At 37.6% G+C, this 25,340-nt stretch overlaps 1 protein-coding gene across 1 annotated transcript in view; it reads left to right on the top strand.

The window, feature by feature from the left end:
* Nucleotides 1-11,936: 11,936 nt before the first annotated feature.
* The window catches only part of TRPM2 (transient receptor potential cation channel subfamily M member 2), a 42,678-nt gene continuing 29,274 nt past the window's right edge, over nt 11,937-25,340 (top strand). Inside the window, exons 1-10 of the mRNA XM_070946438.1 lie at nt 11,937-12,140; nt 12,532-12,617; nt 13,880-14,048; nt 15,360-15,540; nt 17,416-17,579; nt 18,849-19,029; nt 20,195-20,256; nt 21,832-22,032; nt 23,105-23,207; nt 24,543-24,664. Of these exons, the coding sequence (XP_070802539.1) occupies nt 11,937-12,140; nt 12,532-12,617; nt 13,880-14,048; nt 15,360-15,540; nt 17,416-17,579; nt 18,849-19,029; nt 20,195-20,256; nt 21,832-22,032; nt 23,105-23,207; nt 24,543-24,664 (1,473 nt within the window). The remainder of the gene's footprint in view (nt 12,141-12,531; nt 12,618-13,879; nt 14,049-15,359; nt 15,541-17,415; nt 17,580-18,848; nt 19,030-20,194; nt 20,257-21,831; nt 22,033-23,104; nt 23,208-24,542; nt 24,665-25,340) is intronic.

Below are 25,340 nucleotides of genomic sequence, written 5' to 3' on the forward strand. Positions count from 1 at the left end.
CCAGCGGAGAGTGGCAACCGGAGGCGGGGCTTAACTATCTAACTCCCGTCCCCCCCCTCGTCGTGGCCACGCCCTTTAACGACGGCGCATAAGCCTGAGCAACCACTGCAGGGGCGGGGTTAGTTGTAAGCGGTCTCCGGAGTTGAATCGGGCGAGCGAGGGGGGGGGGGGCGAGGTTTCTTTTCCGTCGCAGTCGTGGCGCTTCACGGAGGGCTTATCCGATGAACTGTTGCCCGTGATAGCTTCCCATCTTACTTGAACATTATTTGTCTTTCACAATAATTGTACCTCCTGTTCGTTAACCATGTTTGTCTCCTGTCCTTCGAGGAGGGGTTGGTCGACGTTCGTAGATGGAACTCGCACTTTTTCATTACTTAAAACGGGTCTCCAATCTTGGCAACTTTGAGAGTTGTGGACTTCAATTCCCAGAATTCCTCAGCCAGCTTTGCTTAAAGTTGCAAGTCTTAAAGTCTTAAAGTTGCCAAGATTGGAGACCCCTGACTTAAAATATTTGCTTTTTTCCATATTCTACTCAGCGTTTTCTTCCTACATTAAAAACTAGCATATCTGATTTCTCCCACTTGTAATTCATCTTCTTAACACTTCCTTCATAGTCTGGGCCAAACAAATAAGAGGAATGCCTGCTTTCAGCAGTTAACTATGAATTGATGGAAGCATAAGTAGCAAAAAATGTTAAGCCTCATACATACATAAATAAGGTAAGTAGGTGTCTTTGAAGAATGATACAGGGATGAACTGCCCAACATCTAATTGATTAAACTGTACATCGTCAAGGTATTTCTGATCCCTAGTGGCCTCGTGGATTTTCTTCAAGACTCTCCATATTACCCCTAACCTGTTCTTTCATATCTCCCAATAGTGCATTGAGTGTGGCTGTAACAGCCCATCCACCTTGTTGCTCTTCTCTTTCCTTCTACTTTTCCCAGCATTGGAGCCTTTTCCCAATGAGCCGAGTCTTCACATAAATGTGTCCAAAGTAGGATAATTGGAGATTGGTCATTTGTGCCTCCTGAGAACTCTAGATTGATTTGTTCCATGATCAATCAGTTTTCTTGGCTCTTCATACTTGGAGGTCTACTTTTTTGGATATTCTTTGGCTTTTTCAATTAACCAGCGTGCGTCAGCAGTAATGTCTTGTGTTCTTCGGTCTTTTTTAAAGCCAGCTTGAGCATCTATCATCTCTTTTTCCATCTAGGGCTCTCATCTGGATGATATTAAGCATTATTTGCTACCATGTGAAATTAAGGATATTATACAATAATTTACACACCCTGTTGAGACTCCTTTTTTGCATTTGAATGTATATTGACCTCTTCCAATTGATTGGCCACTGTATTATTCCCCAGATTATCTTGGTTAGAACCTTGGCTGATTTTTCTTCTGTTGCTTACAATATTTCAGTGGATAGTCCATCAATTCCTGTGGCTTTCCGACTTGGTAATAACTTGGAGTACTGATCAAACATCACCTTGTAGTACTAGAAATTCTTGTGAGTAAGCAATATCTTGTATCTTAGATGTTGATATATTTATTATGTAATGTTTCAACATACTAGTTCCATCTTCCTTTGATCTCCTTTAAAAGCAATTACTGTCTGTCAGCTGACATCCTTTAGCAAACCAATTTGAGGTTGGAATCTCCTGAGTTCAAAGATCTTTTGAAAGACTAAACTTGTTTTTCCATGTTGTTTCCTTGTTTTTATTTTTAATGTCTTTATACAAATGTTGTTGTAATACTGGTTCTTGTCTCTGTCTGTAACTCTTTGTTAAGTTCCTTTCTAAGATTTCTGTCTTTCTTGGCTTTGACTTCTTCTTGGCAATTTTCATGGTTTGTTCTGACATCCACTTTGTTTTCTTCTCTTTTTTTCATTTTATGCAGTCTTTTTATATTCATACTTAACTCATTCTTTAAGTTCCCTTCCATAATTCCTTTGATTCTGTATCAACGAGGTTCAGAACTTCAAAGCGAGTCTTGATGTTCTCCTTGAGCATGTGTTCAGAATCATATTGTGAAAATTTACTGGCTTTCTTATTCTTCTTAGTTTAACTTGGAAATTGAACATCAGCAGTTGCTGTTCTGTTCCACAATCAACACCCGGCCATGCAGCGGTGAAATACACTTATCTTTGCTACCGGTTCGGGAATGTGAGCGCATGCACCTCTTTCATGTTTCTAACTTTGAAAGTGGGGAATAGGGAAGGAGTTTCTTCCTCTGCTGCATATCTCTATCCTTTTCTCTTTGCTTCCCTTACTTCCACACATACTAGAGAATACTGGTCCCAAGAGCACCCCATCACTGTCACACCCAGACCAAGCATTGGTCCCTCTGAAGGTTGGCTACATACAGTTGCTGCTCTCAAGAGAGAAAAAAAAAGAGAAGGTGAAAGATCTGGACTTGGATAGGGAGTGGTGAGAGGTAGGCAGTAGAATATGAATAGCTTGGCCATAGGCTTTGCAGTTATGGATAGAGGGTGATAGAATGGTGTTTTTAGAATTAAAATAAGAAACAAGATGTGCTGTACAGCTCAAGATTGATCTTCACTAGCTGCTGGATCTTTACCCAAATTCCTTTTCCTTTAAAGGCAGCATGTCTTTATCAGTCAGAGGCAAGCAGTGAAAGTTTAAAAGTGAAAGGCAGTAAAACCTCCCCAGAAAATCAAAAGAAGCCAGAAGCTGGTTGTGCTTACAACAGGAATGGATAAGAAACTGATAAGAAACTGAACTGGCTCAGCTGTAGTAACTGTGCAAAAGGGGTCACAGTGAACAACTACGTAAGTATGAGCCAGGACTGTCCAGCAGCTGCAACTGCCAAAAAAGTCAATGCAGTTCTAGGTTGCATCAACAGTATCAAGATTAATAGCGCTGGTAAGCACGCTTGGAATACTGCGTTTAGTTTTGGTTATCACATGTTGAGACTCTAGAAAGAATGCAGAGAAGAGCAACAAAGATGATTAGGAAACTGGAAACAAAAGCATACAGCACTAGCACTTAGATTTATATACGGCTTCACAGTGCTGGACCCAGTGTTTTCTGGACAAAAAGGCAGCCTTTAAGAATCTTGTTTTTCAAAGGTGGGCTGCCTTGGGCACTCAGCACAAAAAAATGATTTTTATTTGGAAAGCTGTTCCTCAATTGTTCAATGAGGTCAAAATATGAAGGGAAAATTGGACTGCTTGAAAGCAATATACAAAAGTGTATAAAAGCCACCCAGAATATTCTACCAAGTATCTTGCAGCCTTGCTGTGAATGCAAGGTGATTTGCTTTCTAGCACCATCAGGGGATGAAAAGCTCTCTGTGCTTTAAAGTGAAAGTCAATATGCCAGACTCTTGTTTGGCCAAAAGGTGCTTGTGGGAATAATGGAAAATGATCGGTTGCACTCAATCCTGTTTGCAGCTTTTAGTTCATACTTCATTCTGTGGATTATGTGCACATTCTAAGTTTTAAGGTTAAAGTTAAAGTTAAGGTTAAATTAAAGATTAGTTTTTACCAGTGGATAATATTCAGTATAGGTGTGCAATTTTTAGCTTAAGTCTTCCAAACAGTTTCAGCTGATTAAGTGAAATATCAAGTTACATCCTGATCTTAATATGTTAACCTTTGTGGCAAGGTTTTGTATAGGAAATACAAAGGAGTACTAGACTCAAAATAACAATAGCACTTAGACTTATATATCACTTCACAGTGCTTTACAGCCCTCTCTAAGCGGTTTACAGAGTCAACATAGTGCCCCAACAATCTGGGTTCTCATTTTACCGACCTCGAAAGGATGGAAGGCTGAATCAACCTTGAGCCAATGAGAAGCGAACTCCAGGAGTGAGTTGTAAGTTAGCCTGCAGAACTACATTCTAACCACTGCGCCTCCACAAAATGTTTGTGTATTTGTGATGTTAGCAGGTAGAAGAACTAATTCATATTTTGATCAGCAAACCAGACTTGGAAATTAGAAGTAGTATTATGTAATACAGCAAAACTGGAGCTTGTAAAGGGTTAGGATTTCAGTGAATATTCTGAAAGTTTGGAAATTCAGAACAATCAGTTATCAGAAAAATTATAAACTGTACTAAGTGGAGAAGACACACAAATACCGCCTATAGTATGTATGTATAGGATGCATGCATATTTGCCTCTCTTTAATATATTTAATATTTATGAGTAATGCTGGCCAACTTTTCCTATACATAGCTGTGGCTCCTCTGAATGTCTGTATATATTCACACGATATACTCTATATTTCCATTTTTTCACAAAAGCAAGAATATTCATGTAATTGTATCCTTCACATTTTGCGCAAGATTCAGATTGCCAAATTAATACAGTACCATGAAGGAAAAGAAGATAATAATGAAATAATATTTTTCATTCTATTTCATAATCTATTTTGTCACTGATTTGTTTAAAGATTACATTGTTAAAATGTGTATGCTATTGTAGTTACTCATATACAGTAGATGTTTCTTGGCATAATGTCAACTTCTGGATCTTAAAAGAACTTGCTCACTCTTATCCCTCCCTTTTAAAAATATTAATGAATAATTAATAAATATTTTTAAAAATTAAAAGACTTTCTTTATTTTAATTAAATACTGTAAATACTGTAGTGTGGGCAGGGGTGGGCTCTACTTATTTTTACTACTGGTTCGCAATGGGGCCGTGCACAAGCGCAGAAGCTTCTGTGCATGCACAGAAGCATTTTGATGACATCAGGGTCAGTGGGCGGAGCCTCCCACCAGTTTTACTACCGGTTCTATAGAACCGGTGTGAACCAGAGGCAACCCACCACTGAGTGTGGGGGGGGGGGGACTTACATTCTATATTCTTTTTTTCAGTTATTTATGACACAGTTATAATATTGGTTTAGGCAAACAAATTTTAAGATCACAAGATCAAACAATCTGACAAATATTAAAATCTGTGTCAACAGTAGTGGATGGGGGAGTAGGGGAGGCTGAGATTGCTAAGAGGTTAGTCTTAAAGGAGCAATCTGTCTTTCTGCTTTTTATCCTGAGTCATTCCCTGCATATTTTCCAAACTAATTTGTCCTTTTTATGCAGAAGAACATTCATCCTATGTAGATTATTAGTCTATTTTTGCAATTTATCAAATACCAATTTAATATTAGTTGAAAAGGGAGAAAGCTTTGAGAATGCATTCTAAATATGGGATAAAAATGTTATCCCAGAACATATTATATGCAAATCTGTTCCTGAGCATCTTTTTAAATATTTAAGACATAATTTTATTTTATTATAATCATTCTGAAAGAAGCTACGTTTGAATAACTTAAAGCAATTTGAATTTGGCCACCTTTTTTGTAATGTTCAATCAAAGAACAAAAGATAATCTGCTTTCTCTATAAATCAAAGCAAACAAGAGTCATTTGCTATTTAGCTACGAAACTCAATTCACTTGACCTATCCATCCCAGGCTTCTGTGAATGACTAGGAGCAGCTTCTGCAGTGTGATTTGCTGGCAAAGTGCAGCCCCCTGGATTTCTGCCTCCTCCTCCTCCTCTTAACTGCAGTCACTTCAGAAAAGCTCCTGTAGACTCCTGGCATTATTCAGCAATAAGGCGATGAGTTTACAGCATGAAGCAAAAGTGTGTCCTTCACAACTGACTGACAAGGTATATGTGAGTAAAATTGGGATTGGAAGGATGCTGTTGAACAAATATATACAGCCATCTGGGTTGTTTTCTGTTGCATATTCTAAGAAAGTGCCCTGAAGCATCAAAAGCTAGGAATGTATGTCTCAGCCAGTCTAGTATAACTCTGACCCAGGCTGATCTGGCAGTGCAAAATTGCTTAGTAAGTGTCCTTTCTATACTGAGATAATTCTGCATTGCAAGGTCAGAAGAAATCCTTGTCACATTTTAAGCAAAGCTTACTGAGTGCATTGCATATGCAAGTGGATCTATAAGCACATGCATCGAGTTATTGGCCATGGATTTGTATGGAATCAATAGTGCTCTATATTTATTACTTTTAAGTTGTGCATAAATGCGTGAATGTGTTCTGTGCTCATATAACGTATTCCTAAATGTGCATGGTTTTGCAGCTTGTGTATAAAGAGAATTTGCATTGTGATCACAAGGAGCTCATTCGTGATATATCCAGGATAAAAAATTCAGATTGACCTCTGAAATGTTGAACTAAGTTTTTAGAAAGCCATTCCAGAATAATTACAGGATCTTATTATAGGTCTGTAGCATGGTACCAGAACATTTTTGTTTGTTTGGGTGTAGAAGGCCTTATTCCTAGATCTAATCCTAATCTAAATAAATTAAGGAAATAATATTGTCTGTAACCCTGGAGAACCAGTGGTATCTATGGGTTTGATAGATTAGTTAGCTTACTTGGTTTAATACGCATTGTAAGCCGCCCTGAGTCTCCGGAGAAGGGTGGCATATAAATTAAAGCAAAAAACAAAACAAAAAAACAACAACTTTCCTTTATTTACCTATTAACATATTTCAAGCATCGAGTTAATCAGGTAACTGTTTAAGTAATTTCATTTTATGTCATTTTAACTAATGGTATATCTTAAACTACTTGAGTACATAAAATTTGTGTATTTGAAAGGCACAGATTAGTTCTCATGAGGACATTACTTAATGCTGTGTTTTCTTTTTTATATTATAAATTGAATATTTTAATTTATAGCCTGAATGAAACTTAATCCTTGAGGGAATATTTTGTTGAAGCGAATGATTTAATGATATAGAGAAGAATCACCAAACTGAATAGAAAAATTTATGATTAAATTAATTACTGAAATATTTTTTAAAGAAAGCAAAGCATACTAACATTTCTCTATAGTTAGTGGAACATGGAATAGACAGTGTCTGCTTTTTCTTCATTGATTTCAGTCAAAAATGGCACATGTAACTTTTTCTGGATTACTGTACAACTTAATCCATTTTCAAAGCACAGCAATGCACAAATAGTTAAATATATTGTCTTCTACCATTTGGCTTCTTTTGATAACATTGTCCCATGTTATGGCATCTTAAAAGATGCAGCATAAACAAGACCAACTCTATGTTCTGAAGTCCAGTTTCATAGCTATTGTTAACATTGCTATAACAATTATTTTAAGTTATTAATTTAACTAGATACTGGAAAAACTGCAATGTCTCAGCCATGATTGCAGAAATAATTCACAAAATTCTTGACTACTTGGAATTTATTATTATAAATTAGCATAAATACTGAGAGAACCATGCAAATGAAAATAAATCAGTGGATAGTATGTAGTTGGCTGCTGCAGGGTATGACAATATTATACATAAAAGAAAATTGTCATTAGCAGAAAAGTACACATATGTTTATGACCAAAGAGGTGGCAACAACTCTTTGGTCATAAACAAATAAAAGAACTAAGAAGAAGAAACATGTAGCTACTTTAGACTAATTCTTCTATTGTTCTTCACCTACAGGCAGAATCTTGCCAGATTAAAGCAACTAATAGCATAACTACAGATATACTCTGAGAAAAGTAAGGGAGGAGCCGTTTTAATCCTCTTTGTACTGACTGAGTTGCACTGCCTCTTTCCCCTCTGGAAAGCAGCCCCTCCCTCCTGGGAATCCAGACTACATTCCACCACATGGTTGACCTTCTCTGAGTGCAGAAACTAAGCAGAGTCAACCTTACTTAATATTTGGATGGGAGAATTCAAGAGAACTTCAGCAGTAGGTTAAATTGGGTATTTTTTAAAAAAAAATTAAATTAGAAGTAAACTTTGAGAAGCCATGCTCATCTTTCTACTAAGACAACAGCATAAGCATGTCCATTAAGTTACCAGGAGTTGAGCTGAATATGAAGGAAATTTGCCTTTTATATGTTCATATAATACCTAAAGTCACAACATTCCTAGAAGATTCATTTAAAATGATTTCAGGTATCCAGGTTGTCAAAAAAACCCTATAGAAGAACCCATAGGGCAGGGTTCCCAACTGAAGGGCATGTAGCATAATTGTTTAGAGGTGTGTAATAGTCCTATAAATTTTTTTTTTTAATTTGATTTATATGCCGCCCTTCTCCGGAGACTCAGGGCGGTTTTCAATGCGTTAAGCAATAGCCTTCATTCTTTTGTATATTTTATACAAAGTCAGCTTATTGCCCCCACAAACTGGGTCCTCATTTCACCTACCTTAGAAAGGATGGAAGGCTGAGTCAACCTTGAGCCTTGGAGAGATTCGAACCAGCAGAAATTGCAGGCAGCTGTGTTAATAACAGGGTGCACTAAACCACTGTACTATCAAGGCTCTGTACATTTGAGAGATTTTTCCAAAAGGGTTTATGCCAGTCTCCTATTTATTATCTATTACAATGTCAAAATTGTGTAGACCTTGTACCCTAGACAAACAAGTCTCACTGGTCTCATCAGTCCTCCTTGGACACTATAAGAGTACTTCAGTGCACCAGCACGTATGCCTCTTGGGGATGGTTCAGTAAAGTCTCTTTGACCTATATGCTCCTCTGTTGTTCCCTTTACTAGGACTCTAAGATGATTCTCATCTATCCTAACCTGAAACATTTCCAGGAAGAGAGCACAAATTTAATTTGTCCGTCCTTTTATAATAATCACTGTAATTGTTTTTAGCTGTTTAATGTTTCTGCTAGTTCTGTATGCCACCCCAAATTCACTGGAGGTGAGTGATCAGTAAATTTAAACTAACAATAATAATAAACTCTCCTACAACAAAAAAGATTAAATGAAGAATAGAAAAGAGACATGGCAAGGGAAAGAATTACATGGCCAGTACATTAATAAAAAAAAAAAAGACAGGCAAAGCACTTAATAAGACTTGGAAATTTCTAAAAGCAGAAAAAGGAGGGGGGGGGAGCTAATTCTGGCTCCATAAGGCCAAGCCTTAAAAACAAAGCCAGAATTGATGGGAAGACAGTGATAGACAACAAACGCTGGCTCTGCCAAGAAGCTGAAAAAACAGTGGACCACCTAGTTAGCTGATGCAAGATGACCACCCAGGTTGACTACAAACAATGGCATGATAAAGTAGCAACAATGGTGAATTATGATAAGAAATACCCTTTGCCTACAAGCAAGAATTGTTAGGACCACAAAATAGACAAAATAATAGAAAATGAAGAAGTTAAGAGTTCTCTGGGACTTTAGAATTCAGACAGACAAAAATTTGCTGCATAACACCTCAGACTTAACAATTGAAAGAAAAAAAAAGTCTGCATAGTGGACCCTGCAGTACCTGGAGACAACCAAATAGAAGAGAAAGAACTGGAGAAAATCAGAAAATGTAAAGACCTGCAAATAGAATGCCTGTAGTAAAGAAAGCAAAAATAGTATTAATAGTAATAGACCCCTTTGCTAACATCCCAAAACAATTGGAACATCACTTGAACACAAATGACGTTGACAAAATCACCATCAATTAATTGTAAAAGGCTGATTTACTTAAAACAACTTACATCTTCTGACAATTTCCTTTAATACCATCAAACAATTTCTGGCTTTCCAAGTCCTTGTAGATAAAAGGTAGATTAAAAAATGCCAAGTCTAAACAATGGCTGACTATGCAATCAAGCATAGATTGTATTTAATTTAATAAAATTTCACTTGTGATATGTTCCTGCCATTTACTGAATAATTACCCAACTCAAAAACCAAGGGTATTTTGTCTGAGAAAAGGTTGTGCTCGGCTATTGTAGATCATTGCCAATGAGAACAAATAATATTGGACTGAATGGCCTAGTTACTTTGGAGTAATATTTCAGTAATATTGCATATTATTTTGACTGGTGTTTTGACATGTTGCTATGCTAATTCTTAAAAGCTGTTTCATTGACACCTGCCTAATGGTCCTTCCCTGCGGGAGAGAATGTATTTCTTGATGTAATACATTTGTGAAGTGAAATATTATATTTAGTAACTACTTGAAATAGCGTTTTAGCACCAACTGTTAAGTTTTTTTTGAAAATTGTACTGGAAGTGTTTTTATCTTCTGTGAAATCCATGTCTATTGAATCCATGCTATACAAATGTCTTAGCTAAAAGAGGTTTAGTTGATCAATGCTGAAGAAAGAGGTATTTTACTGAAATTACATATGAACTACTTCTGGATTTGAAACAAGCATGGACATCTGCAAAGAGAGGGATGATGTTATTATACAGATACCATGATATCAGTACTTGCACAAGATTTTGGAGTGTAAATATATAATAGTGGGTTTTATATAATGACATCTCCCATGTGTGCTGCTACAAGCACCTGCTTCATTTTGGCATCATTGTGACTTACTGCAGATGTTATTGGAAATAAACTTGTATTTCTATTTTCTTCATGAATTACAGTGTATGACTTACTTTTCTAAGTCTATTGCCATTATGCCACTAGCTTTGGATATCTACCTTGGGTTTTCCATATCGAGGAATTAATGGCAGCCCTATCTCATATAAGGAGATATGCCTTTAAAAAGAAGCTTTCAGAAAGAGGCTAGGCACAATTACAATCATTTAAATATCCAAATGTTGACTCTCCTGATTGTATTGAATGAATTTAAGTTGTAGGGGAACATAATAATAAAAAAATAGAACATAATGCTTAATGAAACTTGATGACGAGCCTAAAATTATGCTTAGTTTATCCTAGTCTATGACTGTAATAAAGATTTGATATGATGCTTAGTTGTCTGATAAATGAGGGTGCCAAATATACTCTGTCCAAAAGAGATCTTGAGAAATATGTGTTCAATTAACTTATTCTTTTCTTCTAATGGCTTAAGCAGAGGATATTTATTCCTGTAGCTCGAAGTGGTTTCAAAGCATACAGTATTTATGTACCCTGAATATTTGGAGTAACGTTTCAAGTTGACAGGCTTTCTTAATCAGAATATAACAATCATTCATACATTTCCTGACACTCCATGGCAATCTTTTTGGTGTAATTTGGCTATTTATTCACAAATATTGGTCAGCCAGATAAGAATATACTTTAGAGTAGAATGAGGTCATATAAAATAATTGCCTTAGTACCATCATTTGGTCATGTATTAGTGTGCTAATGAATATGTAGCTTCAGTTTGAACTTGTTTTTTCTTTTTCTTCCACAAATTAATGATCTATTTCTAGAACACACACATGATGACTTAGAAGCTACTAATTATTGAACTTTTATGACACTACTACTCTCTCTGGTCTTAGAATCACTGACTACCCATTCAACCTAAATACAAAAGATATTAGTGACAGATATATGTTGTTATATAGAGTTGTGGTGGTGCAGTTGTTAGAATGCAATACTGCTGGCTATTTCTGCTGACTGCCAGCTGCCTGCAATTTGGCAGTTCAAATCTCACCAGGCTCAAGGTTAACTCAGCCTTCCATCTTTCCGAGGTTGGTAAAATGAAGACCCAGATTGTTGGAGGAAATATGCTGACTCTGTAAAACCGCTTAGAGAGGGCTGTAAAGCATTGTGAAGCGGTATATAATTCTAAGTGCTATTGCTATTGTAGTTTTCTATAGCAGAGTCAGATTGATCTAACGGTTAAGAATTAGAAACCAGGAGATTGTTCACTCTTGGGCAAAGAAGCCATGTATGTGTCTAGTACCCTTGCAAGAAGGTGCTGGCAAACTACTTCCACAAATATTGCCAAAATTGCAGAGATTTATCCATATAATCACAAGGGGTCAAGGTTGACCTGACGGAACATTAAAAAAACAGTATGCTCTGAACACACAAAATATGGGAAATATATCCCAAATTCTCAAGTTAAAAGATGAGATCTTTGTGAGAGGCTTCAATCAGGGGATTAAAAAAAAAAGAAACACATGTCTTTTTGGTGTTTTATGAAATCTAGGCACAATACAACATTTGCAGTCCATGAAGTCTGCGATGGTAGTTTCAAGAATTTGTCTTCCAAATGTACTTGAACAACTTTGATGATTGATCCAACAAATATAGCCATGGCTGGGCCTGGTCTGCGAATACCAATGGAGCTGAACAAGATCCACCATGATGAAGGCTATCCTCTCGACCTTGAAAGCTACTATGATATCACCATGGTTTCCAACTTCAGAAGAAGCATCAGCCCTTCCAGTAGAAGCAAGCGCAGGGCTCACTTCTCTCCCAGCATAAATGAAAAGGCAAGTTCAAGAAAAAGGAAGAGCTAGATGATGATTTGTTTTAGGGCTGACCTACTATGGGGTAGAAATTACAAACTTAAACCTGAAAAGGATGGGAAAGAAAAAGAAAATAGGGGAGACATTCAAATTTGTTGTTGCCACTAGAGTATAAAATGATATTGTAGTTAGCCATATAAAGTTTATACTTTATATGCTTGTTGCTCTCCTTAGATGTGATACTAATCTTTTAACAAATAATTGACCACATGTAATATTGGAATTGTTTTTCCTTAAAAAGCAGCACAAAAAACCCCTAATGTTTTATGCATAGAATATGAATTTGCCCTGGGAAGGAAATGATTTTATGCTTTCTAAGCAAGAACTGATCTTTTGCTCCCTGTTCTCTCCACAGGAAAATCTCCGCTTATGGATCCCTGAAAACATTCAGAAAAAAGAATGTGTTTATTTTATTGAAAGTTCACAGTTGTCAGATTCTGGGTAAGAAAACTACTCTGATTAACTTTATCACTAGGAGAAGTTTAAAAGAGGACAGCCAGAATTATCAGGGAGGTTTAGATTGAGTAAGGGCTGGAATTTGGAACATTTTATCTTAGAAAGCTGTGATACTGCAGACAATCCCAACCATATTTCAGCAAGGAAAAAATTACCACAAAACACATAATTGGAGGCACCTTTTGATATTTTTGATGTTGACAGAAAAGCTTATTGTTTCTTTTTACAAAGGAATGATGTTAATGAATTTAATTTCAGAGAAAAACATGATGAAGGATTATGCTAACTATTTTCAGTCAAATGGAAATGATTAAAAGGCTAAGGAGCACTGGAATATTTTAGAAAAATCATCTGGTATTATTTTTAAAAGTGAGAAAGAAGTCTCTAATGTGTATAAATAAATAAAAATGATATGCCTAAAATATTCAAATAACACTTGAAATGCAATAAGCTGACTTTGTATAAATATACAAAAGTATGAAGGCTATTGCTTAGCGCATTGTAAACCGCCCTGAGTCTCTGGAGAAGGGCGGCATATAAATCAAATTAAAATAAAATAAATAAATAAATAAATAAGTAAATAAGCCTAGTATAGGCATATTGAGCAGTGCTGATGTTTACTTTTGTAATGATTGGGAATTTAGAGAACTCCAGTAGTTAATCTTCCATAATCTGATGTTTTGAATGGCATCTTGCAGAATTCCCAACCAAGCTTGCCACTTGCTATCTTTATTCTTGCTGTCTAATTAAAATTGTTATAAGCACATCGGATATTTCAAAATAATTATTCATATTCATAATAATTGTTCATATACAATTTGAACCATCTATTTTGTGCTGATTGTGCTTGCAAATATTGCAACTGTTTGCACACTTGAAAATATGTCGTATTTGTCAAGCTCTGTATTTGTCATGTGGGCATGGAGTGCTTGCAGTGGTGGGATTCAGCCAGTTTGCACTACTTTGGGAGAACCGGTTGCTAACTTTCTGAACAGTTTGGCAAACTGGTTGTTAGAAGAAATTATTAGGGCAGAGAACCGGTTGTTAAATTACTTGAATCCCACCACTGAGTGCTTGTATAACTGTATTCAACATAAACACAGTATTATATACTGCAGTGAATTCAGCTCAAGGTTATTTTAGTGATTGGAGTCTCCTATATTCTAACCTCCATGTCTCTTTTATGTGGTTTATGTCACTATAGCACTTTCAATATGTATTTTTTAGTTACTTTTCCTTTTGTTCAGGAAAGTGGCATGTGAATGTGGCTATCTCAAGGAAGAGCACTTAGAGGAAGCCATAAAACCTGTCATGTTCCAGGGAAAGGAATGGGACCCCAGAAGGCATGTCCAGGAAATGCCAACAGATGCTTTTGGGGACATTACTTTTACAGGCTTGGGGCAAAAAGTTGGGAAGGTGAGTTAACATGTGATTGAAAGTGTATCCTCAAGGAAGGTAGTCTCTGGCCTACGACCACAATTGACAATATTTATGTTGCTAAGCTAGATATTTGTTAAGTGACTTTTGCCCCATTTTATGACCTTTCCTGCACAGTTGTTAAGTGAGTCGTTGCAATAACAGGGTTGTTAAGTGAATCTGGCTTCCCAATTGACTTTGCTTGTCAAAAGTTCACAAAAGGGCATCACATGACCCCCGGACCTCTGTAACTGTCATAAATATGACTCGGTTGCCAAGCATCTGAATTTTGATCATGTGACCATGGAGATGTTGCAATGGTTGTAAGTGTGAAAAATGGCCATAAATCACTTTTTTTCAGTGCTGTTGTAACTTTAAATGGTCACTAAATGAACTGTTGTAAGTCGAGGACTACCTGTAGTTGGCTTTCTGAAATTTTATATATTATTGAACTTTATGTATTTATCAACTTTTCTGAAGTTATAAGACCAAACCACAGATATCTTGTATCATTTCTGGATTTATTACCTAGAATTTATGGCTATGTATGTAGTGCTTCAGATTCGTATGTAGTGCTTCAGATTCACATAGCACCTCTTGGCACTGCCTTAAAGCAGACACATTTTGTTCCAGACTCATGTAGTTGCAGTACAAAACTAGGAAAAAATGCTTTTGTTTTAAAGCAAGGGAGTCCAAACTTGGCAACTTTAACAGCTGTAGACTTCAACTCCCAGAATTCCATGGCCAGCCATGCTTATGCTGGCTGGAGAATTCTGGGAGTTGAAGTCCACAGGTCATAAAGTTGCCAAGGTTGAACACCCTGTTTTAAAGAGTTACTGAAATATATTATGTCCACACCAATGCTTGTTCCAATTCACTGCTTTCCCTTAAATCTACAGTAAAACACTGCATAGCCCAACTAGAATATCCTTGATTGTATTTTTAAATAGCATGTTCTATAACCTCCCTGTCACCCCATTAGAATGAAATATCCTCATTTAGACTTGCTCAGAGAAATGGGAAAGTAGAAAGTAAAGAGTTGCCTCTGATGAGGAGACCAGGCAAGCATAGAATAGATTTCTCTATAAAGTTTTCAGAAGATTGCCTCTTTTGTTTCCTATTGCATCAATATTCCTTATACACTGCAGTATCTGTTTGGAATATTGCATTGATTCACAGGATTCAAGTCATTTTGAATAAGAAATCCCACATAGCTCAGTTTGGGTCTTAGATGGTTCTGGGCATAATTGGGTCATGACCACTATCTGAAATGATAATATATTCCTGCTATGTTTTATTTCTTTTTTGTAGTATGTGCGAGTCTCTTCCAGCACTTCTCCAAAAACACTTTACCAGTTGATTACACAGTACTGGGGGCTTGATATACCCAACCTCTTAATATCAGTGACAGGAGGAGCTAAAAATTTCAGCATGAAGATGAGACTGAAGAATATATTCCGCCAGGGACTTGCCAAAGTGGTACAAACAACAGGTAAAACAATAACTGGCCAAAACTAATAGGGTATGTTGAGGTTTTATTTTATTTATTTTATTTATTTTTTTTTAAATTTATATACTGCCCTTCTCCCTGAGGACTCAGGGCAGTGTGCAGCCAGAATTAAAAAACATGAAATACAAATATTAAAAACAATTAAAATATATATAATTTGGCCCAAAATTAAAAATACAAACCAATTAAAACATTTAAAATTTCTTCTTAAGCCAGCCTGGCTTGCTGGAAAAAGTGGGTTTTAAGGGCACGGCGGAAGGCACTAAGATCTTGGATTCTCCTTATCTCTGGGGGCAACTGATTCCAGAGGGTAGGTGCCCCCACAGAGAAGGCCCTCCCCCTGGGGGTCACCAGCCTGCATTGATTGGCTGATGGCACCCTGAGGAGGCCCTCTCTGTGGGAGCGCACGGGACGATGGGAGGTCGTTGGTAGCAGCAGGCGGTCTCGAAGATAGCTAGGCCCGATGCCATGGAGCGCTTTAAAGGTGATAACCAGCACCTTGAAGTGCACCCGGAAGACCACTGGGAGCCAGTGCAGCTCGTGCAGGAGTGGTGTTACATGGGAGCGCCATGCTGCTCCCATCACTACCCGTGCTGCTGCATTCTGGACCAGTTGGAGCCTCCGGGTGCTCTTCAAGGGGAGCCCCATGTAGAAAGCGTTGCAGTAGTCAAGGTGAGAGGTGACGAGGGCATGAGTGACTATGCACAGGGAATCCCGATCAAGAAAGGGCCGCAACTGGCGAATCAGGCGAACCTGACAAAAGGTCCCCCTGGTTACAGCTGTCAGATGTTCCTCCAAGGACAGCTGCCTATCCAGGAGGACTCCCAGATTGCGAGCCCCTTCTGTGGGGGCCAAAGACTCTCCCCCAATAGTAAGTGATGGAGTCAACTGACTATATCGGGATGCCGGGATGACTATATCCACAGCCACTCAGTCTTGGAAGGGTTGAGCTTGAGCCTGTTCCTCCCCATCCAGATCCGCACAGCGTCCAGGCACTGGGACATCACTTCAAGGGCATCATTGGGGTGGCCTGGGGTGGAGATGTATAGCTGGGTGTCATCAGCGTACTGGTGGTATCTCACCCCGAAGCTACGGATGATCTCGCCCAGCGGCTTTACATAAATGTTGAACAGAAGGGGTGAGAGGACCGATCCTTGCGGCACTCCACAGATGAGAGGCCTCGAGGTCGACCTCTGCCCCCCTGCCAACACAAACTGCGACCGGTCGGAGAGAAAGGAGGAGAACCACCGCAACACGGTGCCTCCCACCCCCAACTCTTCCAGCCGGTGCAGCATGATACCATGGTCGATGGTATCAAAAGCCGCTGAGAGATCTAACAGGACCAGAACAGAAGGGCAACCCCTGTCCCGAGCCCTCCAGAGATCATCAATCAACGCAACCAATGCCGTTTCCGTGCTGTGCCCAGACCTGAAACCCGACTGGAACGGATCTAGATAAGATGTTTCCTCCAGGAATTGTGGGAACTGTCGCGCGACCACACTCTCCACAACCTTCGCCATGAAGTGAAGGTTGGAGACAGGACAGTAGTTGGCCAATATTGCCGGATCCATATTTCTTTATCTAAGCTATTTTAGCTTTCAGCCCAGATGGGTTCCAAAGCAATCTACCATAAATAAAAGCACACAAAATACAATCATTAATTAAAGTGCAAATTGGGAATTAAGTTTAGAATTTTAAAAAAATACATAACAGAGGGTCAAAAACCCTAACCTAAAACAACTTAGGCACATATTCTGCTTAAAAAATAAATAAAATATTTCTTCATGGCCCAGAGGAAAAAAATAGAGAAATAAAGCATCTTGTCTATTTTATACACTTGGGATCTTTGTTCTACAGGCGCCTGGATCATTACAGGTGGTTCTCACACTGGTGTGATGAAGCAAGTAGGGGAAGCACTACAGGATTTTATTATGAGCAGCACCTATAAAGGCGAAATTGTCGCTATTGGCATTGCATCTTGGGGGACAGTACACAACCGTAATAGCCTCATCTGCCGCACGGTGAGCCAAAAGGATTTTCAGACCATGCTATTAGAAGAATTACTAGTAATTCATAGTACAACTCCATATGGATTTATCTTGGAGAAAAGGATGTTGGAGGTAGATTGAGATGAGAGATAATAAATACAGTATAGCAAAAATCAGCATCTCTTGTACAACTTTGTATTTCTTTATACTATTAAGGATGTGAAGAAAGACAATGGTGGGATGCAAATACTGCTAGGCGCTAAGTTTCTATATCTTTGGTACCTATGAACTTTATTTGGATGTAGCTCAGTTAGCACAATAATAGTCTACTCACTGTGTCCTATCATATATAGGTAGAGAACATTATAGAGTTGGATGGCATTTTTATTCTTAGTCTTAATAAAAACATTCTATTCCAGAAGGCAAAAAGTAAGAGCTATGAAACAAACTGGAAAAAATGTCATTGTGATTTTTACCATTTCATTTATTATGAATTTGATTATCTGCAGGCTGGATCTATGTTTCACCTAATTTCTTCATATGGCTAGAGATGATTCCTTTTATGTAAGGAATAGTATTCACTTTTAATGGAGGTGATGTTCCCTTGCCTAAAGAGGGTATCTCTTAATCCAGCAGTGTTAGACAATTTCCATATGTTAAAGAAGCTGTTGCAGAAGATGATTGGACAAGAGATAGAAAGGATCTGTCACGCATGAAAGACCATGAAGGTTCAATTAAATTGTTTTATTGCTAAAAGCCTATGTACGAGAATCTTCTCAACTAACAGTCAGCACTTGCTTGGAGTTACATAAGGGTCAATGTCACTCAAGGGGGGTTGAACTTAGTTCTCTTGTGGCTACATAGGGATTCTAGTTTGATTCCCCTTTTCATCCTCACTTCTGCTATCCCTTCTACAGGAAGAAGGATCCAACCATCTTGTTGCAGAAAATGGTTGGACAAGAGATACAAAGTTATCTGAGTTATTGGAATGAAAATTTGTGTATGGAAATTCTAACTCAAGCAAATATAGAACCCCAGATAAGAGAGACAGTTGGTGTGGCAAGTAAAGTGTTAGGTTGGCATCAGGAAAACCTAGATGTCAGGTTGTCATCAGCCATTGATACTTTCTGGCTAACTTTAGGTCAGCCACTCATTCTCAGTAAAGAAAAACAGAGTAGTTGTGGGGAAAAGTAGGAGGTGGGAATGGTATATACCCCACTTTTTACTGCTGGAAGATGGGATATAAAACTGATAAATAAATATATAAATTTGTGTGGGTTTTTTCAACCTGTTTATTTTTAGGGTAGCTTCCCTGCAGAATATATTTTGGATGAGGAAACCCAAGGAAGCCTTTCTTGTCTGGATAGCAATCATTCACACTTCATTCTGGTGGATGATGGAACACATGGGAAATATGGGGTGGAGATCCCTTTGAGGACCAAACTTGAGAAATACATTTCAGAGCAAACCAAGGTGAAAGAAGGTAATTACCAGCTTGTTGCTGGTAAAAATATTATACACCAAGAACATTAAAATATTTTTGCATAGACTATATTGCTGATCATGGCATCTGGATCAACTCCTAGTGATGAATTCTCCACTTAAATCTTGTTAATTTCAAATGACAAATGTAGGTCCTCAAAAAATCTGGAATCTTAGGATGAATAACTAATTACTTTATCAAATAAAATTTAACATATCTGGAGGATATCAAGTTGGGAATGTTGTAAGAGGGTATAATTGGGACAGTACAGACAGTCCTTGACTTATGACCCCAACTGAGACCAGAATTTTCATTGCTAAGCAAGGCAGTTGTTAGAACTTCTTTTGACATGGTTGTTAAGAGAACCATTGCAGTTGTTAAGTGAATCACATGGTCATTAAGTGAATCTGGCTTCCCCCATCTGGCTTCCCCACTTTGTTGAAAGCTGGTTGGGATGGTTGCAAATGGCTATCACATGACCCAGGATGATGCAACTGTTGTAAATATATGCTGGTTGCCAACGGCCCAAATTTTGTTTATGTGACTGTAAGGATGCTGTCACAATCATAAGTGTAAAAACTGGTTGTAAGTCACATTTTTCATTGCTGCTGGAACTTTGACTGGTCAATAAATGAATGACTGTAAGTCAAGAACTACCTGTACTGCTATTGGAGAAGTAGATTATGGTATCTTCATACTGTGTCTCTTGTAATATGTAATTTCTTCCACTCACTAATTCTGATGCCAAATTATTAGGAACTTTGTAGCTACGGAAACATAATTAAATGATAAGGGTTAATAATAAATAATTTGTCAATTTTATAAAATAAGTTGGGTTTCTGTTTTTATTGTTCATCAACTTAGTATTTACGCTATTTTTTTTCTAAAAAAATAAAGGGACTGACTACTAGAGACAGACTAAAGACCTACAACTCTCAGTAACCTGAGACTGGGTTTATTTTTATGCCAGTGCTATAAAATAACTAGTGCGTTATTGTTTTTTAATCTATTTTTTTTTAGAATCTTGACACTATTTAGTTTCATAACTGCCAATCTGGATCAATATTTGTATGCATCATAATATCCAGTTGAAATGAATACCGGGATCAGAGGACACTCAAATACATGGACAACTGACTGAGCCTTTTATTTTCTTTTTCCACAGGAGTTGCCATTAAAATACCTATTGTTTGTGTAGTGCTGGAGGGTGGCCCTGGGACTCTTGATGTAAGTACTCTGTAGGCTGTCAGGATAACTGGATGGTTATGAAAGCAATAATGGTGTATAGAGTTCTTGCTAATTCCTAAGAAAGTATATCACAGGAAAGAGATTCTAAGAGAAGGATAGTTAGGAGTTTGTTGTAGTATAAGGTTTTGAATGGTGGTAGTTGCTCAAGAGAAATGAAAGCAAGTTAAGATCCTGTTGAGTTCTCAATGAGCTAAAAGGACAAGAGGAATCATTGTAGACAAGGGGCAATGACAAGCCAGTCATGCTAATATTGGTGATGATAGAATCATAGAGAAGGAAGAGGGTCATTTAGACATTCAACCCCGTGACTCTGAACTGAATATAAATCCTAATTAAAATATTCCAGGCAGTTGTCTTTGCCTTGCCTCCATATGAACATATCCAACAAAGAGTGCCCACTATCTCTTTTTAATATTAGTTCCGCTTTGTTAGAGAGAATTTTTTTTAATATAACATTATATTAAAATGTGCTTTCCTATAATTTAATGTCTTTTATGTAATACTATTTCGTGGATTTGAAGAATATGGTCAAATTTCAACTCTATCTTCTCTTCAAAGCTAAACACGCCCCATTCCTTCAGTCTCTTCTCATAGGAATTATTTGCTAGCTTTCTGATCAGCCTCATTGCCCTTCCTTGCTCCTATTCCTTAGAACTGTGCCTTACAGTTGTGCCCAGATGGATACAGAACTAGAGATTGGATCTAATCAACTACTAGGGAATAAAGTAGAATTATTATTTCCGTTATTTAAAAACACTATATGTTGACTGAAGTACTTTAAAGTTGAATTTGCCCTTTTTGCAGCCATTCTGCTATTGCAAGTATTATTATCTATATATATTTGTGCATTTGATTTTTTGATTAGTTAGTAAAAAACTTCGCACTTGTTTCGTTAAATTACATCCTGCTTTTTAAAACCCATTTCTGAATTACAGTCAACACAATCATTTTGAACATTATTTGTTTTCTAGCTACTCCATCCAGTTTGACTCATCTGCAAATCTTTATCCAAATAATTTAAAATGTTCAAGAAAAATGTTCCTTCCAGTTAGATGACAAACCATTAACTAATTAATTATAATTCTTGAAATAAGATTTTTGACCCAGTTACTGATTGTACAGTATCTACATAATTATAATGCCTTCTAATCCACATTGAATTAACTTGCTAGTAATAATATCATATTTTGCCCAATATTTTGCTGAAATTGATAAATATTATCAAGCATTCCATTATTGATACTTAACTGTAATCCAAATTTTACCCAAACAAAACAATAAATTTAACCTTGAAAATTTATTCCTTATAAATCCATAGTGTGCAGGCTTGCTGGTGGCTGCAGCTTTATAAAATTAGTTTTACCTTCCACTGAAATCTACATGGGTTGGGAGAGTTTTCTTTTTCACCAATTCAAATGAGCTGCAGATAATGAAAATAGCAAAAACTGAAGGCCATCCAGAAGGGTATTGACATTGGTACTGCCACTTAATTCATTGGCAATATGAAATTACATGACCTCAAATGCTGACTTATTCCAATTATTTTTTCTGTAGACAATCTATAATGCAATCAACAATGGCACACCATGTGTGATTGTGGAAGGTTCTGGTCGAGTAGCTGATGTCATTGCTCAAGTGTCTAATCTCCCCAGCCATAAAATAAGCATTTGCCTAATTCAGAAAAAATTGAGTATATTTTTCAAGGACAGCTATGAATTGTTCACAGAGAACAAGATTGTGGAATGGACTAAAAAAGTAAGTTTGACCATCCCGATCATTATTCAAATTTTATTGATATTGTATCATAGGGAACTTGTGAATCGCTTATCAATCGCTTATTGATATTTGCATGATATACAGTATATACATTGGGAATACATAGATCACATCCCCCTTTATGGACCCTTTCAAAATGGCTGTTACCTTTCTATGATTCCTGAGGGAAAGCTTACTGTATTAGAAGCCTGTATTTGATCAGAAGTGAAATAGCACTGATCCTAGTGGGTGTATTTGACAAAAGAGCCCTTTCAGGTGGACTATGGAAGTAGGATAGAAGAAAGCAGCAATTGAAGCCTGCATTGATGTAGGTCTTAGATAAGAGCAGCCTGTTGTACTAGTGCAGCCTGTTCTGTTAGGAGAAAGAAAGGTGGAAAAGTGAATGCTGGAAAAAGAAAGAGAGTGAAAAGGGAGAGAGAATGGATAGCTGATTCCCCTTCTGAGTCAGTCTCTGCTTTGCTTCAACCTCTTCCATTGTTTCCTAACAGAGCAAATTCCAGGCGATTACTCCTGCAGGAATATGGGCTTCCCTTCATGGGAGGCAGAAGCCAAATCTGTGGTCTGATTCAAATATCTTGAATTGGCACAGCTCAAGTTGGCAGCAAATGTCTTGAGTTGGTCCCAAATAGATAAATGTAACCAGCATGGCATATTGACGATAAACTCAGTTTGTCAGGCTCTTATCTCACCTACACACTTTTATTTGTAGCTTTAGGTAACCTATCTTCTGTCAGCCCTATGTGCTCAGGATACACTGGCCTCCTATAAAGAGCAATTGTGTTTTTTGTCACTTTTATGTTTACTAAGTGTTTCAATACTTGAAATAACAAGTATGAAAATATTCATATTTCCTCAGTACGAAGGGGCTGCATTTTTCATTATGTGTTAGGAAAAACAGAGAATCAGTTTCAGGGTTTAAAAAGAAAAACAAGGGGGAGTATTCTTATTTGAGACTATAAAGGTGAAAAAGTTGAAAATAAATGCTCACATTAAATACAATTGTGACAGATCAGTTTATTAGAATAGTATATTATTTTTTTTCCCTTTTCAGATCCAGGATATTGTACGAAACAAGCAGCTCCTGACCATCTTCAGGGAAGGCAAGGATGGACAGCAAGATATTGATGTGGCCATTTTGCAAGCAATGCTCAAAGGTGAGAACAGCAATTACTAAATTAGGATACAGGTTATGTATCCTCATTTTGAACAGAGAGTTGGACTTACTGTAATGGCCTAAATGCTCTTTTTCAATTCTATGAAAGCAGGCCAAAATAGCTATTCATTTATTTTTGTGTGAATGGCCCAAAATTCTGCCTATTACAATACACAGTAGTAAAACTATTGCCCAATATCACACTCTGATGGTGACATTTCAACCAGAGGATGAATAAAACCTAGAAAACTAAAAGGTGATTTAGCAGAAATGCCTAAATGCTTTATTTGTTTGGTAGATTATTAACTGTAATTGGCAGTCTGGGATTCTCCAAATGTGTTGTTTGGACTATTATCTGGGAACTTAGACATTAGAACATGCCAGGTTGCCTAACCCTACTGATTATTCTCATGGCTAATAGAGATTTGATTTGCAACATTTTCAGAACAAAATTGTGAAATGCTCATTTATTTAATTGTACAAAATGTATAATTAAAAATATATTAGCATGAACACATGCTTTCTTAATAGCAGCATTAGATATACATTTATGGTAGAAAGTCTTTTTCTGCCTGGAACAAACTTTTGGAAAGCAGCATTAAGTATTGTACATATGAGATAAATTCCCAGAACCATTGCCCAGAGGAGAATCTTGATCCTGGAGCACATCTGCATTGCGAAACAAATACTGTATTTCTATTTTCCTAAAGTTTCCTGTTGGATTCTGGAATTATGTAAATAGAAGTGATGGAATGTAGTCTGCATTCCCAGGAGGGAAGGAGTGCATTCCAGAGGAGCAAGAGACAACTCAGCACAGACAGTTTGTGTAAGAGAAACAAGGTGAAGATAGCTCCTTCCTAAAAGTTCCCAGAATATATGCTTTACATCGGGGTTTGATGCTTTACATCAAACTTGATTTCATTGAGGGCCACATCAGGGTTGTGTTTGACCTGGGGGGGGCATGGCCAGCTCGACGTCACTTGTGTCGGGGGCACCTGTGGTGGCCCAAGCACTCTGCCAGTGAAAACGGGTTCCCGAGCTCCATTTTTGCTGGCAGAGGCACCATGGGCCAGTCCTTTGCTGTTTCCAGGGTGACCCCATGGGCCAGATCTAAGCACCCTGTGGGCCAGATCTGGCCCCTGGGCCTTCGGTTTGACACCCCTGCTTTGCATGGATGGTAGTTTAGTTTGGCAAGTATATGACTATAGGAGTGGAACAATAAAGAAATCTGCTTGGAAGAATCAAAACATGCCTTGGTTTTTGGAGCCTGACAATAACCCAGTAAACAACACTGTGCTGCAGCCCAAACCTTTTCTTGATTTTTCTTCTGTTGTAGCCTCCCGGTGCCATGATCACTTTGGCCATGAAAACTGGGACTACCAGCTGAAGCTTGCAGTGGCATGGAACAGAGTGGATATTGCCAGGAGTGAGATTTTCACCGAAGATCATGAATGGAAGGTGGGGAGATTTCTGGTGACATGCTAATAGTGAGCATGTCCTCTGCTACCTAGATTAGATTAGAGGACCAAGCTTGGTTTGACAGCAAGCTTGTCAGTTGAGACTTTCCTTGCACTGCAATCACTCTGTGTATCTTTGCTGCACATGATCTGCAGTATATTGTCCTGATGGCCACATTTATATATAATATTTAGCTATAATTTATTTAGTGAGAAGGGAATCCATCGTAAGAATCAAGCCTAGTTTGAAATTATGACTTGCTTCTTTCTGGTCAATGAATTCTGATTTACAATATCAAGATTTGTTCTATCAGAACCCACAATTCTGGTTTATCCTTTTGCCCCCCTCTTCTACATCCTTTTAGGAGGAAACAAACCAGAAATTGATGTAGCAACCTAAAGTCAGTTGGCTCATTGGCAAGACTCTGATCACAATTTTTTAAACAAGCCACAGGAAAATCAGCCTTAGTTTAGCATCATATATACAGATGCAATCCCCTTATATGATGGGTTTACCAAGTTATTTACTGAACCTGACACATTTATTTTCCAGTCTTAGTATTAACGTAATGCACACTTAGTACTTGTATAATATACACTGGATAATTGTCTATAATTAGTTATTTCTTGAAATAGGACACGGTTGCTGATGCTATAGACATTGTCCTTAGATGTTG

The sequence above is a fragment of the Pituophis catenifer genome, unplaced genomic scaffold (genome assembly GCF_029215685.1).
Source record: "Pituophis catenifer annectens isolate HBS135680 unplaced genomic scaffold, rPitCat1.0.hap2 SCAF_6, whole genome shotgun sequence".
In the NCBI taxonomy this organism is placed as follows: domain Eukaryota; kingdom Metazoa; phylum Chordata; class Lepidosauria; order Squamata; family Colubridae; genus Pituophis; species Pituophis catenifer.